The 17713-nt window shown below is 39.3% G+C and overlaps 1 protein-coding gene across 1 annotated transcript in view; it reads right to left on the minus strand.

Moving 5' to 3' along the window:
* Window positions 1-15801: 15801 nt before the first annotated feature.
* The window catches only part of LOC110041157 (E3 ubiquitin-protein ligase RNF123-like), a 48132-nt gene continuing 46220 nt past the window's right edge, over window positions 15802-17713 (minus strand). The window contains exons 38-39 of the mRNA XM_089275879.1: window positions 17340-17428; window positions 15802-16714 (exon numbers count right to left, since the gene is read on the minus strand). Of these exons, the coding sequence (XP_089132005.1) occupies window positions 16603-16714; window positions 17340-17428 (201 nt within the window). The 3' untranslated portion in view covers window positions 15802-16602. The remainder of the gene's footprint in view (window positions 16715-17339; window positions 17429-17713) is intronic.

Here is a 17713-nt window from a genome sequence, read left to right on the forward strand (position 1 = left end):
AGCTGCCCGTCATTCACAGCTAAACCATTTAACATGATATCATCATGCAATATATTTCAAGAAGACAACAAAGGCAAGCGATGAACCCGATAACTCCTACGAAATAATAAACTGCGTTTCAAAAATTTTAGAACTTCCGTCACTTCCAGCCGAGATGAATAAGTTAAACCCGAAAAATTGAAGGCCAATTTTAAAAAAAAAAAACTGTTCATGGCTTGCTTCGTTATCTACTAGAAATTACTTCCAGCGAGGTGTTAAAGATTAATATCTGGTTATCAAGCTTCAAATTGTACCACTGTATATCATATGGCTTCTGTTATAAACACTTTTAGCAAAACTATCGGTCAGAAATGAGAAACATTTTAGAAGAATCAGACAAGTGGAATAACATCTTTGGAAAAAGTTTGTCCGTATGGTAGCAAACGATAACGAAAATATTTTAGAAGAATCAGAGAAATGGAGCTACGTTCTTTTATAAGAAATGTAAAGTGAATCAGAAAATATGAAAGCGATAAAATTTTCAAAGAATCGGACAATTGGAGCCAAGCTTTGGAAATCAGAGATGTAATGGTGAATTCTATCTGTCTGTCGGTTGCAGACGAAAGCAATACCATTTTAGAACAATCAAACAATTGAGACTACAAATTTTTGTAAACAACAGATCTATTCGTGAACATTTTTGATAAAAATGTGTTGTGCCAATAGTAGCTTTAACATTTTAGAATATTCAGACAATTGAAGCTATACTTCTAAAACTCGATATATCGGATAGTACAAATGAATGCCAAAACAATTTGAAAAATCAGACAATTAGACCTGCATTTTTGAAAAGTGATAATGGAAAGAGTTGCTTGATACCAGACGTAATTCATTACAGCCTCGCTGGAAGTTAAACAAGAGGATATATTTGGTTTCTGGTTGACCTTTTTGCGCTTATTTCCCTTCCCAAAAAAGAAACAAAACGTAACAAAACAAAATAGCAACCGAACGTTTTCCGTACAGAAATGTGTAAAAGAATATCTCTTCTTGAAAAAAATAAAATAAAATAAAATAAAGAATATCTGCCGATAAATGTTGTCTTTTCAGGATACGAAGCTCAATCCAGAAACCCAACTTCCTCTTCTAGAGTTATTTATGTTCTGGGTGGCTCTGCATGCAAATACCCAACAAACGTCAAAAAATGTTTGCACTTTTTACTAAAGCGAATTAATCGAAAAAAAAGAAACACGATCGAAACAACGAAGAAAGCGTGAAATAATTTGTTGTGATCATGTCAACAAATGTTTCAAATTTAAATTCTTGAATAGCAAAGATATCAATATGCAAACCAGAGAACTACTGGTTGGTGAAACAAAGAATTCTTTAATTTGTTTAACGTTTTGAATACTTGAATACCAAAAACAATGTTCGTAAACAAATATCTCTATAAAGTGTCGAACAAATTCAAATATGCAAACGAGTCTTTAAAGTGTTTCAAAATTTCAGATGATGAAAGAACGATAAAAATAGTTTCATTGACCACTTTTAATTAACTTCAAGCTGTAGCATTTTCAGATCAATTGGGTCATTGATTAATTTTGAGCGAGGAAATTGCTCTTTTAACATACACAATTAACTCAGATGAATTAACCACCGTGACCTTTCTAAGAAAAAAAAATTAAATGTTCAGGTCTATTGACTGCTGTTCGAGGAATCAATCAAAAACTAATTTAATTTCGTCTCTGAAAATGCTAAGATTTGAAAAGAAATAATTCTCCTAGAACATTAAGTTTGACGGCTAAACTGAAGCAATTGTCCATGACCAGTCATTATTGTTTTTAGCAACCGGATTTCTCTTCAACAGACAATTCACATCATGAATTGAAACTAGACCTTCAGGTAAACTTAGTGCTTAAATGCGATTTAGGAGAACACGACAAATTAAATGTTCAGCGTTGTACTTTTTGTCCAATTTATATCAAAACAGAATTTGTTATGTTTGACATGATCACGTAACCAATAGTTACTATCACGGTTTGGTTCCCACATGCAGCGCCACCTTAAAATACTCTACAAATGTTATCGCCTGGTAACAGGTTTTCAAACGTGGAGAGTTAAGCGGTTATACACGAATTTGAAATTTTCAAAAAAAGAATCAAAACATACTCGACTTAACAAAGTACACGTCGTAAAGCATGCAAATATCGACCGATGAAATAGAGTTCAATCAAGTTGATGATCGCTCGAGCTCCCCACCAATTGAAAACATGTACTAAATGATAACTGGAAAGCGCTTAAAGCCTCTACGTCAAAAATGGCAGAATTAATTAACAGTCACTGCCGACTGATTTTATTTTATTTTTTTGCCGCACCCGAATGTCCGACTCGAATGCAAATACTTCAGCCGAGAAAAACAAAACAAAACAAAACAAAACAATTTTCACTGAACTACGAAGTTTTGAACTCGATAGTATCTTCTCTAGTTTCAAGACTGCCATTTCTTATCGGAGAGATTTCAATTTAACCAAATTCTCGCAATCTATTCTCAACTTTGTCGTCATCCTCCTTGCTCAAATCCTTTTGATCTCCTCCCGTCTTGTTGAAAACCCTGCAAATAGAATAGGTAAAAACTGTATAAAGAACAAACCCAAGTGTAGAAACAAACGATTAAATGAGGAATGAAAGAATTCACTGATTTTTTTAAACAAGAGTGCGCGTGGACAAGCGCAATACAAAGTTTGGCAAAGAAACGCCATTTTCATGTAAAAGGCCAAAATTTCATCGAAGAAACCGCTAAGAACCTAGCGTCTCGTGTCGTTCCTGAACTAGCTTCTTACGGTACCTTCTACTCTGTTATTACAAGAAATGTAAACCGAGTCCGGCAAGCGCACGTGGTAGGACTTCAAGCCGGTATTTTTGGTTCAAATTTTACTTACGAAAGGTAGAATGCAAAGACGTTGATACTAACCATCGGCAGAAATGGGTGTCAACCGTCTTCTCTTCCCCAAACGTGGAGACCATTTCTTCCTCAAAGTAACAATTCGCCTCTGGCGAAGAAGGGAACGGTACACATCTTACTCCGACGGCAAACATCTCAAAATAACAAACAAGCACCTCAGGTCAGCAATAACCATTATGAATATGCAAAATAAGATTAGACCAATCAGCTAGCAGGCACCTCTCGAATTTTAATGACAACACCCTTTGCACGCTTTCTCCTGCTACAAATTTGCATTTCCTTTGATTATATGGAGCCCACGTGAACCCGCTTATAGGCTGATGAACACAAAAGGTCGTATTTTAAATATTTTAAATCTTTTTACAGTTTTTCTGGAAAAAAAATGTGAAAAGAAAAAAATGAAAGACCTTGCCTAAGTTATAGTCTTTTTTAAAACCCTTATTAAATCTTTACCAAGCAAAAATAAATAAATAAATAAACAAATAAATAAACAAAAAAAAAAAATAACGTCTCTATCAAGATCCGTTCTCATACAAGTCTTCTCATGTTGGATACAAGCTAATAAAGGGAACTTAAAGAAAAAGACACAATAAGTTGAATATGCTTTACGGTCAGCCAGCCTTGTTGTCCTTTCTTAAAAGGTCTTTTCATCCCTAACTTGGTGGAAAAAAAATGAAAGATTGTACGCTACGGGAAAAAAATGGATCCAACAAAAATATAAAAACAAAGAGTCCCCTGCGGGGCCTGAAAGCCATGCCCTTCCGAAGCGAAGCTCGGAAATGTAACCACTGCGCTACAGGGAGGACTCCTTGAATTGGGTAGCAAATTTAACGGTACCTATAAGCGAATGAAATGTAGTTTTAATTGGCAGCCTCATCTTGCTTTGGAAAATATGCAGTGAAAGAATGAAAGACCTTGCTTAAGTAATAGAGTCTTTTTAAAATCCCTTATTAAATTATTAAATCTTTCCCAAGCAACAACAACAAAAAACTTTGCCATCAAGATCCGTTCTTTTGTGGGTCTTCGCCCACTGGATACAACCTAATAAAAACAGCTTCCATCAAAAAAGAAATAATAAACTGAATATATTTTACGGTCAGCAAGGTTTCTTGTCCTCTGTTAAAAGGTCTTTCCATTCCGACCTTGGTTGAATCAACAAAAAAAAAAAGCGTGGGGTGAACGCCATGCCCTTCCGAACCGAAGCTCGGAAATGTAACCACTGGGCTACAGGGGACTCCTTGAATTGGGTAGCAAATTTAACGGTTAATATGGATACAATAGTTTTTATTTATGATTATACGTGACAGTGATGACTCTCCTGGGGGGGGGGGGGAGGTACTCTCTTATATGGGCTATATAGGCAAAGTTAATGGTAAAATCTTTATTCGTGTTTTAAATAAAGGATTTTACTTTACTTTACTTACTTTACATTTGAACACGGTATTTCCTTCAGGACTTAACAATATTGAAATAAATTAGTCCAATTACCTACCTAATAAACCGCTAATAACTACCACAATAAGGTATTGTGTTGCCCCAAAGGGTATTGTTTTTCAGCTGTTTTGATCACGAATAGGGTTACGAATTAATTTGGCCATTTTGGTCACAAATATTGTACGGTTGTTGCACTCTATTGATAGTCTTGAACTGGGTATGCTTTTTTTAGAAGAGGCTACTTTTTCATTGTTATCGATAGGACCGTCAACAAAAGCCCTTCACGAGGCCTTTAACATCGGTCTGAACTAGATAACTAATTATCAAGCAGGTATAAAACAGGGTATTGACCAAAGGGTCAGGTCATAAATAGAGTATTAAATTTTTTATCAGGTCATAAATAGGGTAGGGAAAATCGCAGATCTTGGTCATAAATGGGGTATGGGTTTTTGGGAAATGGGCAGCACACCTCTACCCAATCAGTTTTTTGGAGTAACCCCCCCCCCCCCCCCCCCCCCCGCTCAGGAGGAGGAGAGGTTAAAACCATGGTAGGTATTTAGGGGTTTACGGTGGTACACACACACACTTTATTTAGACACGGTAAAAACATCAGTTAAAAGATTGAGGTATATTAAAAAAAAACTAACGAACAAACAAAAACTTGATTTACATGTTTGCCTTGTGGGAGTACGAGGAGGACAGTTGGCGATTTATCTCATATTTTAAGTTCATGAAAGATCTAATGGCTCTTACGTTAGGTGGAAGGCTATTCCACAAATGTGCCCCACTGTAGCAGAAACTACGCGTCAAAAAATCGGCACGGGGCTTAGGCACAGGCAACTTTTTTTCACTATTTCTAAGTTCGTAGTCCGTGCTAAAGGGTTTAAATAGGCCTTTCAGGTACTCCGGAGACTGATCATTCAAAGTTTCAAACACTCCTTCTGATATAGAGATTATCCTATCCTAGCTTATCGTGGAGGGCGGTAGCGCTAGAATAGTAAAGAGACTTGATGATAACCCTAATGGCGCGATTTTGTAGTTTTTGTTGTTCGTTGGCTAACTCGTTGTTCAGACCGCCCCACACAGGACAGCAATAATCAAAATATGGCTCTATAAAATAAAGCAATATAGCTGTATCTTCGCAAATGAATGGCCTCACTTGAGTGGTACATTTGTGGATTCACCTCGCCATATAACTGTGTATCTTTCTTATCAAAGTTGTGCTCAGGAGAAATCTACCCTGTGTGCAATACAGACACCGCTAGGAAACAAGAACACGGTGCTGGTTACCTGCTGAAAATCATGACGGCATTAAAAATCCTTTAGTCCATGATCGTTTCCTCTATTGGATTGTCCGTTTTAGTTTAAAATTGAACGACACTTACCTGAAAGTGGAAGTTCGATAATAATTCTACCGATCTGTAGAGTGACCATGAGATTGCATGAGATATGCGCTGCTTATGTACCGATCACCTTCCAACGCCTGATGTGCCAACCACCTAAAACCTAAAACCTCAATGCAGGTTTGACTTCTCCTCTGGGAAGGAAGGGATGTGCATGCAATCTCATGGTCTCTCTACAGATCGGTAGAATTATCATCGAACTTCCACTTCTAGGTAAGTGTCGTTCAAGTTTAAATTCTACCTCACTGTCACGTGACCTGAGATACCATGAGACTTCAAAGCCAAAGTTGGCACATCAGGGAAAACAAAAATATGAGCCAAATGGCAACTAACAAACACAATAGATAGATTTCAACCCGTTTATTACAAGGTTCTCAAAAGGAATCATTACAGTGTCAAAATAGCTTCCTGAAACTGAGAGGCACTACTCTCTGAAGTGTCCAAATTCTTCTCATAATAAATGGCAAAAGTTTGAGCAGATAACCACCCAGCTTTGCTGAGAATCTCTTGACTAGGCACCTGTGCCCTATGGGAAGCAGACAATGAAGCTGCCCTGGTACTATGTGTTTTATAAACATCTAAATTAATTCCAGACATTTGCATGACAGTTGCTATCCACCTACTTATGGTGTCTCGCGATACAGCTTTATGAGGTTTCTGAAAACTGATCAAGAGTTGAGAACCAGTAACACGAGGAGTCTCGGTTCTCTGAAGGTACTCTTTTAAAGTAGAAAAAACACATGAGTATAGGCCTTAACTGAGAACCAGAGGTTTTAGTTGTGTCCTTTGATTAGACTGCTTGAGGGGCTTACTAAATGTAAACACAATACTCGAGTGATACGTAGACATAACATTAATATCCAACAGATGTAAAATTTGTCCTCTCTGAGCAGTGACCAAACTAAGAAGCATAACCAGTTTGAGGCTAAGGTTCTTCAAACTGAACGATGCTACTGGTGACAATGCCTTCAAAAATCTCAACTCAATAGATACATCCCACACTTCCTTATATCTTTGTACTGGTGCTCGTAGATTAAAGACACCCTTCAGGAACCGCACTACAAGAGGGTGGCTGCCGATGAACATACCATCAACAGTGATAATGGTAGATAGTGCACTCCTTGCAGTGTTCAGTGAGCTATAGCTGAGATCCTTTTCAAACAGTTTTGTCAAAAACTGAATAACATCTGCTACAGAGGGATGAAGTGAATCAAGTTCCCTTTCGCAACAGTGGTTAGGCCACTTGTTGATATAGGCGTGATACTGTTTCTGTGTTCCTGAGCGCCAAGATGCGAGGCGAATCTTGGCAGAGTGTCCTGAAATGTTTTTGCTCTCAAGGAATTTCCTGATAATTTGCATGCCAGCAGTTGAAGCCTTGGAAACAGTGGATGCCGACGGCGAGGATCGTGTGGAAGCTGAAGTAACTGTGGTCGACTTGGAAGAACTAGCGGTAGACTCAGCAACATTTCCATGGCTTTGGAATAGTAAGGTTGTGCTGGCCAATTCGGAATTAGAATTGATTCATAGCAATCTTCAGTAGACATCTGCCTAGCAAACTGAAAGGTGGATAACATTAAGTCAGTGGTCCACTCGAACTGACAATAAAGGCATCTACATGAGCGGCCCCTGGTTCAGGCTTCCACGAATAATAACAAGCAACTTAAGCATTTGAATAAGAGGCAAACAGATCAATCTCTGGTTGTCCCAGTTTCTTTGTAATTTATTCAAAAGTACTGGGATCTAATGACCACTCTGTTCTGTCATTAAAATTCCTTGAAAAAAAGTCTGCCTCCTTATTTAATTTGCCAGGAATATGGGTGATGGCTGTCCATACATCTTGAGTCATGGTCCACAGCCATATTTCTTTTGCAATTGCATTGCAGAGCCTAGAGTGAGTACCTCCCACATTGGAATTAGAAAACAGCCCTAAGAAAATACGCGCGCTGACTGGTTAAAAATCGTGTTTCTATAACTCGATAGAAACAAAGAACTAGCACGAGCTGCTTAGTCCATGGGCCAGAATAAATTTCCAGTTTTAGGGACAAATTATGAGTAGTATCATCTTGAAGAATGGACCAAAGTACTGAAAAAAATTATGATGGCCATCTGCAATTTGTAGCTTAAGGGTTTAATTTTAAAGTTTAAAATCTCAAAACTTACTCTCCGGCGTGAAAACGAGGCTCTAAAATAAAAGTGTCTCAAATATGCAGAAATTTGGAGGCGTTTGATAGACAGGAAGAAAAATAAACAGAATACGTTATTATTCGGGCTTCCGTAGGAAAGCCCGAGTCATAAAATGCAAGCGTTTTCGTCGCCAAAAGGGGGGTCATGGTACCAGGCGTTCCATGTGTAGACCATGGAAACTGGGGACGAGAAACGCGACATTGCTCGCTCTTCGTGACAGAATGCAGTGTTTTTCGAAGAAAGTTTTGGTGAGAATCGCGCCTTATACGTTCATCTCGCATACCAAGATGTCGATCGTTCTCGGAAAGGGTCGGTCCACGAATTATATTGCTTGAAAGTCACTCAGGTAAGCAAAGGTCCCGTAAGATAACAACTGAGCCGATCGCGGTATGAGTTCAAACTACGAAAACACTGACAAAAAATAGGCAGTCAATGACGGAACGTGGCTACTGATGTTATTATTTAGAACTCTGCAGTAAAACAAATCATATTGCAACAAAACGAGCTAAACACGAAAACGATTTTGGACTGGTAGCTCATTAAAAACATGCGACTTGTTTCTTGTACAGCGCGAAATATGTCGATCTCCAAATTTGTAAAGAAAAGACTTTCGGTAACTTAAATTAAATATCTTAGTTCCAAGTTAGTTGGCTTGATTTTGGAGGCAAATTGTGCGGGAAAATTAAAACTTCTATTGTGCAGGGAATTGTGCGGGATTATTGGCGAACCAATGTTCTTGCCAAGCCCTAAGGAAAATCTGCATTGATCATGACGATAGTTTAGCCAAATTTATTTCACTAGTAGTTCAAATATATTTACCAGTCTTAGCGATCACCAATTCTTTTAGAAAACTCTGTCTGACTGCTAAAGAAAATCATGTTGCGTGACCTGAACTAGACGAGTATGAAACCAAAATAAATAGCAAAACAGAATGCCGGATCTCCCCTTATAAAGCAATTCCCTTTTAAAAAATACTCCTGCCATGATTCAATAAAAATATGTAGGTTAAATATTTCTTCATAAACTACGTTAAGGGTCGCAAATTCTCGGAAGTTATCCGCAAAAAACACAACTCAAAAGTTTATGCAAATTATGTGCCATGCAATTTGCGCCTTGTTATAGGGTTCTTGTTTTTGCAAAGGAGTTTATCTATTCGTACTCCAAAGGAGATATGACTCTTGAAAAGGTTTTAAGATCGCAACTCGGCAAAGATGTTCAGCTGCACAATTCGCTCGGATCGCCACGACCAGTAAATGAACTTCGTACAATTTCTGCCAGCATGTACAATGTAATCGCCATAAGTTGTATAAAGACCAGAAAAATTCTTTCCAAACAAATGCGTAGACAGCTGTGCTTGATTCTTGAACCAAAATGGTTTAAACTCACATCTTGCGATTGGATTAGGAGGATACTCAACCAAGCAAATTGAATAGTAAATATCTACGCGGAACTCTTGTGCTGAAATATCCCGATTCTTTAATTTGTTTTTATTGTGTCTAATACGCGTTTTCGTAAAGCACGATTTGATATCGCGATGCGAAGCCCAAGTAAACGCTCTCAGAGCGTTTTTGAATACTTTTGCAATGTTCAGTTCAAAAATGGGTTTATTTCTTAACACCTTTTTTTAATGGTGTAATGATATGCTTGATTTACTAGGCATCATGGGTAACCAATATGGCGAGCAATTTAGAGATATCATTGTCAGAATGGGAGCGTTTCATACCATCTGCACTTTACTTGGAATAATCGGAGAGAGGTTCCAGGGTGCTGGTTTGAGAGACGTATGTGTAGAGTTCCAAGTGATTGCAGAGGGTTCAGTGCCGGAGTGCTGGAAGGACGGAAATATAACCGTGCCGTGCGGCTGCACAAGCTTGTGTACGAGGCCCTGATGAGACAGGTGTAATCTGGATTCAAAAAGTGGGTAACAGAGAAGCACGATAAGAAGACGTCTTTAGTAGATGAAATGTTTTCTGGTCTTCAGAGCTTGCGCCATAACGTTTGCGAAGCTGAGTTCAAGAAGAAACTTTGCGAAAACTCTTTCTCTGAGTTTGCCGAGCTGTTTGAAAGATACATATCATTCTTTCGCCGCGAGAATGGTAAGCTGTCAGAGTTCTGGGTCTCCTACCTTGACTTGGTGGATATTCTGCTGGCAATGATATGAGTCTCAAAAGAGGGTGACTGTGATCTTCACCTTTCATCCATCAGAAACCCCATGCCGTGGTGCTTTGCCTGCGACAACATAAATTACGCGAGATACCTCTCGTCATATCTGTCGGAAATGTCTCACCTGTAAGATGAACATCCAGACATTTTCACATATTTGAAGTCTGCTAGGTTTGCTGTTCAGTTAAGAGAGGACAATCCCTTCGGTGAGATCCCTGTCGACCAAGCATGCGAAGAGACAGTGAACAAGGACACACAAACTCCTGGAGGCACCAAGGGCGTTAGCCTGATGCCCAAAGCAGTCAATAAATATTATTTGGTTGCTGAATATAGAAGTATTTTTATGAGGAATTTGAAGGACATGCTTCACTTGAGCAAAATCAAACTTTCACCACAATGACCTTCAAAAGAGTAGAATTGCAAGAGATGAAGCTGATATACAGTCCTTATTGACAACTCTGGAGGGCTGGATGAACCCTTTTCAGGGCGACATGCAAGACCTTATCTGCTTGTCCACAGGTAAGATGGCTTCTGAGGATGTTGCTGGTGATCTCCTACAAGCCAAACATTTGAGCGAGTTAGCATTCCAAAGTTTTAGCAAGGAAAGGTTGGAGGCTAATCCCCCCAAAGTAAGATTTCATGATTCGATGTCCAAGGCAATAAAGCTGAAGACCTTCAAACACATGAACAAGAAAGAGGGGCTCCGAAAACGAAATGCTAAGAGATTGTTCTTAACGCCGACCGTACACTATTCGCACAGATGATTGTTATTGCAGAGGCATGGCAACTCAGCATGAAAGAAGTGTTCTCCCATCCTCTCGGTCCGCTACCTTGGTCTCTGTCAGCTCCTGATGGCTCTCTAAAGAAAACAGCGAAATCCTCATTAGCCAAAGAGTTGCAAAAATATGTTCCGGTAGTTGAAAGTCATCTACCGTTCGGCTTGCATTATCGATGGCATGGGAATGGTTCAAAGTCTTAAAGGGGATCAAAAAACGTTTAAAGAAATTACAGAGATGCTGTTGGCCATGGCTCTTCGTGAGGGAGGTAGCAGCACCAGGATCGATGTTGTATTTGATAATTATCGAGAAATATTGATAAAGAACTTGAAAAGAGAGAAGAGAGGAACCGAGATGGGTAATACATACTGGAGTATCCGCTCTGACTATCGTGTACAGAAGTGGAGGCCGTTTTTGTCCAACACAGAGAACAAACAGCAACTGATTCACTTTATTGTTAACGAATGGCGGAAAGAATGTTGTAGTGTCAAGCTTGCTGGGAAGAAGCTATACGTCACAGTAGCGGAGGAGTGATATAAAATAACATCAGGCGGATCAGAACTGTTCGAAGAGCTTGGATCTACACAAGCGGAGGCAGACTGGACACAAAGCTGTTGCTACACGCGTATCATGCAGGAAGAAATGGATTTACCACAGTTGTGATTTCATCTGACGATGCCGATGTGTTCGTGCTAGCGCTTGCTTTCAAGAGTTTCGTTCCTTCCTCAGTGTATATTAAGTGCGAAGCACAGGCCAGAAAGAGGTATATTGACATCACGTATGTTGTTCAGCACCATGGTTCAGAGGTGTGTAGATGTCTTCCTGGACCACACGCCTTTATTGGTTGTGACACTGTAAGTGCCTTTTCTGGAAAAGGCAAAATGCCTGCATTTGAGGTTGACGAAGCGACACGTGAGATTGAGAGAGCTCTTCCAACTGGTGAGTACAGATTGGGATGTGTCAGATGAGCTGTTTTCACGTCTTCAGGAGTTTGCCTATTTCATGTACAGCTCAAATCCAGGAATGAAAGATGTCAATGACTTGCGGTACTGCCCCTTCTGCGCCAAGAAAGGGGACCTTGACTCTAACCACTTGCCACCATTTGTCGACACTCTGCGCAAGCACCGTGAAAGAGCCAACTACCAGGCTGCGATCTGGCGCCGGAGTCTCCAGAGCCACACACAGATACCCTCACCAGCTGGACATAAGTGGAGTCTCGAGGAAGATAGCTAACTGGATGAGTGGGGAGCCAGCGCCTGTGGCTGTGTTTGACTGTGTTTGAATGTTTTTCAATGCACGGATTTGTGTACATTGAAAGACTGACAATCGATATGAGAACCCAGTTGAGGCTATCACTGACACATATGACGAGGTAGACAATTACACACATACCACTATCGAAAAAATCTAAACCCCGGTCTTGTAGTGATGAAAGATATGACCGTAACTAGAATCCTCTTACCGGTATAATTGCGATTTTGAAGAGGTATATTCTGTTTCTACGTCATGTTAGAAGACAAGAGATTTATGTTTATTTATTCCGTATCTGTATCAATGTATTCAAAGAAATATGGCTTCCACAGAAGTGTCTTTTCACTCAAATGTGCTTCAGGTTTAATATTTAAATGCTAAGGAAGAGTGGTTGTTTTGTTCTTGTCAAGAATACGACTAAACTGTGAAGAATTGTTGTTAGAAGATCGCAAAGAGAAACCAAAAAAAATCAAGAAAAAGAATATGGAGAAACTTTTTAAGAAATGAAGCTTGGTTGCGATAGCAACCAAATAGAAACGCCTTTACAAAGACATCTCAACCTCGAAATATGCACCTATTTATTGTATTTAATCCAGAGTTAGTTCAATTTTTCAAAGTAGAACATTTTATATATTGCAACAGTAAGTCAACAAAGGTGATCACTTAACAATATCAGTGACGTCACTTGACCACGTGATTTTAAAATGGAAGCCACATTGTTAGCATACATAAAGATAAAGTAGAGTGAACAAGGTTTCTAAAAATGTATGATAGCGTTTGTCCTTAAAGTGCCACTGAAACGAAATTTTCGTACTCTCTTTTATTATCCCAATCTATAGTTTCAAGCGTGCTTAAAGTAATGGTGAACTTCATTTCTGTCAAATCCTAACGGAAAGTGCTTTTTTTAGCTGTTGAAGTCGACTTTTTGGAGCAAAACTGTGTCCGGGCTCTGGAACCGAGTTTAAGGACCTTGTGACGTCACTGGTTGTATTCACGCAAGAAGCGCTATAGATTCTTTCTTGTTTTCACTTGATTTATTCAAGTTTATTCTTCATATTGTCGATACCTACTAGTTTTCTACCTTGTAATTTCTGTCCAGCCTTGATAAGAAATACACATCATAAACGTTGGGGGGCGCCAGAGAGTGTCGATTCACCAAAATAAATGCTACAGATTAGAACAGCTCAGTTTACTTTTCGAACATCTTGAGTACTCGATTGGATGTTTCGAAGACGAGTGTGGCAACTTTTAAATCACGTCCTAAAGCCTAAACACGATATTTCGTCGTCTGTTTTCAGCTTAGTTCTGAAATTTGGATTCTCACGTTTATCTAAGGTCTATTAACAAGGTTCGAATATATCCTCGGCAACTTTTAATACTGCATTAAAAGCCGTAAGGGCATCAGCCATCCGCAAAATCACGAAGTTATTAACGGTCCACAAGCTTTGAGTCGAGTACTTCTTTGCACACAGAGGGCATCTTTTTATGACACTAATAAGTGAGAGTTCTTGTGGTAGACAAAATGTATCTTTGAAAATTTGATCCGCAGCAGGGTTTGGTTTATCGACGCATACGTATCAGTGTAAACAAAGCGGGAATTTCGCTTCTCTTTTACACGTATCTCCCAATTGCAATATTTCACGGCCGATGGATTACTTTGAGTTTCTTAGCACATACTCATGTTTATGATCTTCATTTAATAGTATCCAAGTTCAAAACAATTCGTTAAAATGTCACTAGTTTACACTCCTTTCGAAGCTTTATTAAACATAATTTGAACTAATTTGCATATATGACCTTTCGCCGCCGACATTGTCACGCTTTCTCTCGTTTCCTGAAAGCATACCTGCTGGGTCATGGCAGCTTAGTTTACCTTCGCTTAGTTTAAATTCGCTCCCTCCTATAAAAGAAGAGGGTTTCTTAAATTGTTGCTGTTGTGATAACTTGTAGGATGTAGCAGATACAACTGGACTAAAGGTCATTGTGGCACAATCTCGTCCGCTGTGAAACTCACAAAGCGTCCGGTCTCCTCGAAGCGAAGCGACTCGAAAACTCGAAGCGTTGTTGCTGCGATTCGTGCAGCAGCAGTCCGGATATTATTTTCAAAAGCCGCTTCCTCTTGTTTTCATGTCTTTTTTACTTTATGAGTGTAGATATTGTTTAATTGAGTGCTGGCCATTTCACCAAGAGTCCCGATCATTTTGCGATCTAAGAACTCCCACTCGTTTGCTTGCCTACATAAAATATCCTGCAAATATCCAATTAAATAGACTGGAAAGCCCCAGGATCGACTCTCGACCTCTTCATCTCTAAGGCTCCTGTTATTATCTGCTTTACAGCTCTGAGATGTCCTTAAGATGTTTTTTTGGGGGGCTTCGAACAGTAATCTCTTCTCCCATAATCACTCTAAATTTTCAGCGCGCCATGAGAGTAATACAACCAGTGACGTCACTAGGCTGTTTTGGCCGCGCCAAAATGGCCGCCAATTTTTGGGCTTAACCAGCCAACTTCGAACGGCTGAAAAAGCAGTTTCCGCTTACCGTATGCGAAAAAAAAGTTTGCAGTGTTTCCAAGTAAGGTTGAAACTTTATTACTAAGCAAAAATCTCACATACAAAAATTTCGTTTCAGTGGCACTTTAAGAGTGGTAAGAAATTCGATATTTTGTTGTCCTGGCCCATGGACTAGTTGACGTAATGATGGCGCGAGCAAAGAGAATTTACATTTTGATGATCAAAGTAAACAAGTTGTTTCCCTTTTTTTCGTCGCGGTGTTTTCTAAAAGAAATAGAAAACTGACATGTTTTCCGTGTTTCTATCGAGTTATAGAAACACTTGAAAAAGCTGTGGAGACACTCGCCTATGGCTCGTGTTCCCACAGCATTTCTCGTTCTCCCAAACTCACTTCATTTCTCGTTCTCTCCACTCGTGTTTCTATAACTCGATAGAAACAAGGCACATGTTTACTATTTCTTAATTACCATACACCAGAAACAAAGGAAAATGCCAAATAATAACAAGGGTAAAATTGAACCACGACAGATATGTTACAACAAACGAAATTAAATTCGATCTTGCTCCTGCAATAGTCCAAATTTTCTTTTGAATGGTTCCCATTTCGCATCTTCAAACGTTTTTTCGGAAATTTTCGAACCATTCTGTGCTGTTTTCTTTTTCTTTATTTCCACAATATGGTCGCGTGAAATGCTTTCCGTGAGATCAAAATTCCCTGCAATTGATCGTTCACTAGGCTTCAACCATTACAGGCTGGTAACCATGAATTACAGGCATATATTCGCTGCGACAGTCGTTCTTTCCATTTTCATTCTAGTTTCGTACTGGAGCTGAAAATCAAACTTACTAACAAAGAGTAGCATCTCAGGTATGTAGACTTAATTTATTAACGAGAAACTAATGCCAAGCATGTTAAGAGAAGCTTTTGTGACAACGGGTTTTTTCGCTCTGAATTCTAAACTGGAGAGACGGGCGTTGAGAGGCCTAACTGGCTGGAAACTTGTGTGCTTGACTCTATGAAATTAACTTGACTGATGGGGAATTAGCTCACAGACACTCGCTTGCTACGGGAGAGGAACTTGTCTCGGGTTCCAAAGTACCGTCGGATTTGCTACAACTGAAATCAGGACACTCAGAGAATTTGGACTTCACACATTTATTCTTCGTACTTTGCTATACGTCTACGATGTACAATTCGTTCATGTAAAATCGACTTACAAGAGTGCGAGCATTGCTTTTGTATCACACAACTCACCAGAGCTATACATTACATTCTGCACTATCTGAGATTGTCTCACTAGTTACTTTAGATATAGGATATGCTTCGTTGCATACTGATCGTCAACGGCAAAAAAAACTACTTCGAGATTTCGCAAGACCACCCGACGACCTCCGAAAATGTTTAAGCTGAGCACTTCTGATGATGTCCAAATATGACACTTTCTAAGGTTGTAAATTATTCAAACAATATACAACCTTCCAATTAATATTCTAATCTTCTGAAGAAACTTTCCTAAAACTACTTAACGTCTTTATTGCACTTGTTCCTCTTAATTGTGACAAACTTTAGAAAAACGCCACGTCGAAGCCTCTTTCAACAATCGACCAGTTCCAGGTGCCATCTTTTAATTGTTAGCCAGGTAACCTTCGTAGCCACCTGGCCCGGGTTGTTTGCAATGTAGATAACGCTATCTACCGGATAAATCACTCCAGTGGATAGCGTGGTTTGTTTTGTTAACACTTATCCACGGGATAACGATTTATCCGGTGGATAGCATTATCCAGCCTTCGAACATTCGGAACCTGCTTGCTTCCTTTCTCGCTTGGTTAAAGCAAGTTCATTTTACTCCCGCAGTTCAAAAATATAACCAGCGACAACATATTTACAAGCCTTGTTTAAGTTATCAGCATCAAGCAGATTGAGTTAGCAATTTCTACAGTTCACTGTTTCTTGCCGGCACCAGCTTCACCAGTAATCTCCTCTAGTTCGCTCACGATATTCTTGCAAAAGAAGCATTCTTTGTTGTTCATTAGGTGGCGAGATATGCAGGATCTACAAAGAAAAAACAAGAACTGCGGGTGAAAAGACTGCCGTCTGAAGTAAAGTTCCATTTAATTAAAAATGACGCGTTTGAGAGAACTCACAAGGTTTTTCTTCATTTCAGTGTTATTGGAATTGGGGAGCACGTATGACGCAGTGATGAGAGCGCCCTGCTCCCTATTCTCGATTCCGGCCCGGTGCCATATGTGAGTTGAGTTGGTTGATGGTTCTCGCCTTGCTCCGAGGGTTTTTCACTGGGTTCTCCAGTTTTGCTCTCTCTCTCCCCGCACCTTCCCCCCCCCCCCCCCCCCCCCACTAAAACCAACATCTCCAAATTCCAATTCCACCAGGATAGAGAACCCGCATGAAAACCATCTAAGGCTGTTGTGGGTTCCTCTCTTAACATTGTATTTTTTATTTTATTTTCTATTTTATTGAAATTTCTAATGACGTAAACCAGAAATTTTACAAGACAACAAATAATGCCCTGACCAATATACTCAATTGCTAAAAAAACCAACAACAAAAACAAAAAAGACAAAAAATAAATAAATAAATAAATAAACAAACAAAGTAATATATTTCTAACGCCTAATACTTATGACATCTCTAGTACCCACTGTCACGTGACACCAACCTGCATGATGCATGACCGCACGGAATGAACCTGACGGAGATCTTGACTGCGCAACAGATGGGACATAATTCATCGACATCCACGGATTCCTGTTGGAAACGAGCCGCATTGAGTAAATATCTCATGACTGAACTGCCGACCACAATTTATGTGGTTGACAGCTCCGTCCACACTACGCCGGAGGAATTTGAAAACGGAGATTTCACTCTAAAAACGCATCAACAAATCCAAATTTTCAAACTACACCGGATCACAAGATTCAAAATTGTGTACTAGCTTGTACAACTATACAGCTTTCTTTTAAACAAACAAACAAAGAAAAAATAAAACAGAAAACAAAGAAACCCAAAAACGGGCTAAAAAAGCCAAACAAT

This window comes from Orbicella faveolata, unplaced genomic scaffold, assembly GCF_042242905.1.
Source record: "Orbicella faveolata isolate gen_17 unplaced genomic scaffold, um_ofav_v1 contig_4, whole genome shotgun sequence".
In the NCBI taxonomy this organism is placed as follows: Eukaryota; Metazoa; Cnidaria; class Anthozoa; order Scleractinia; family Merulinidae; genus Orbicella; species Orbicella faveolata.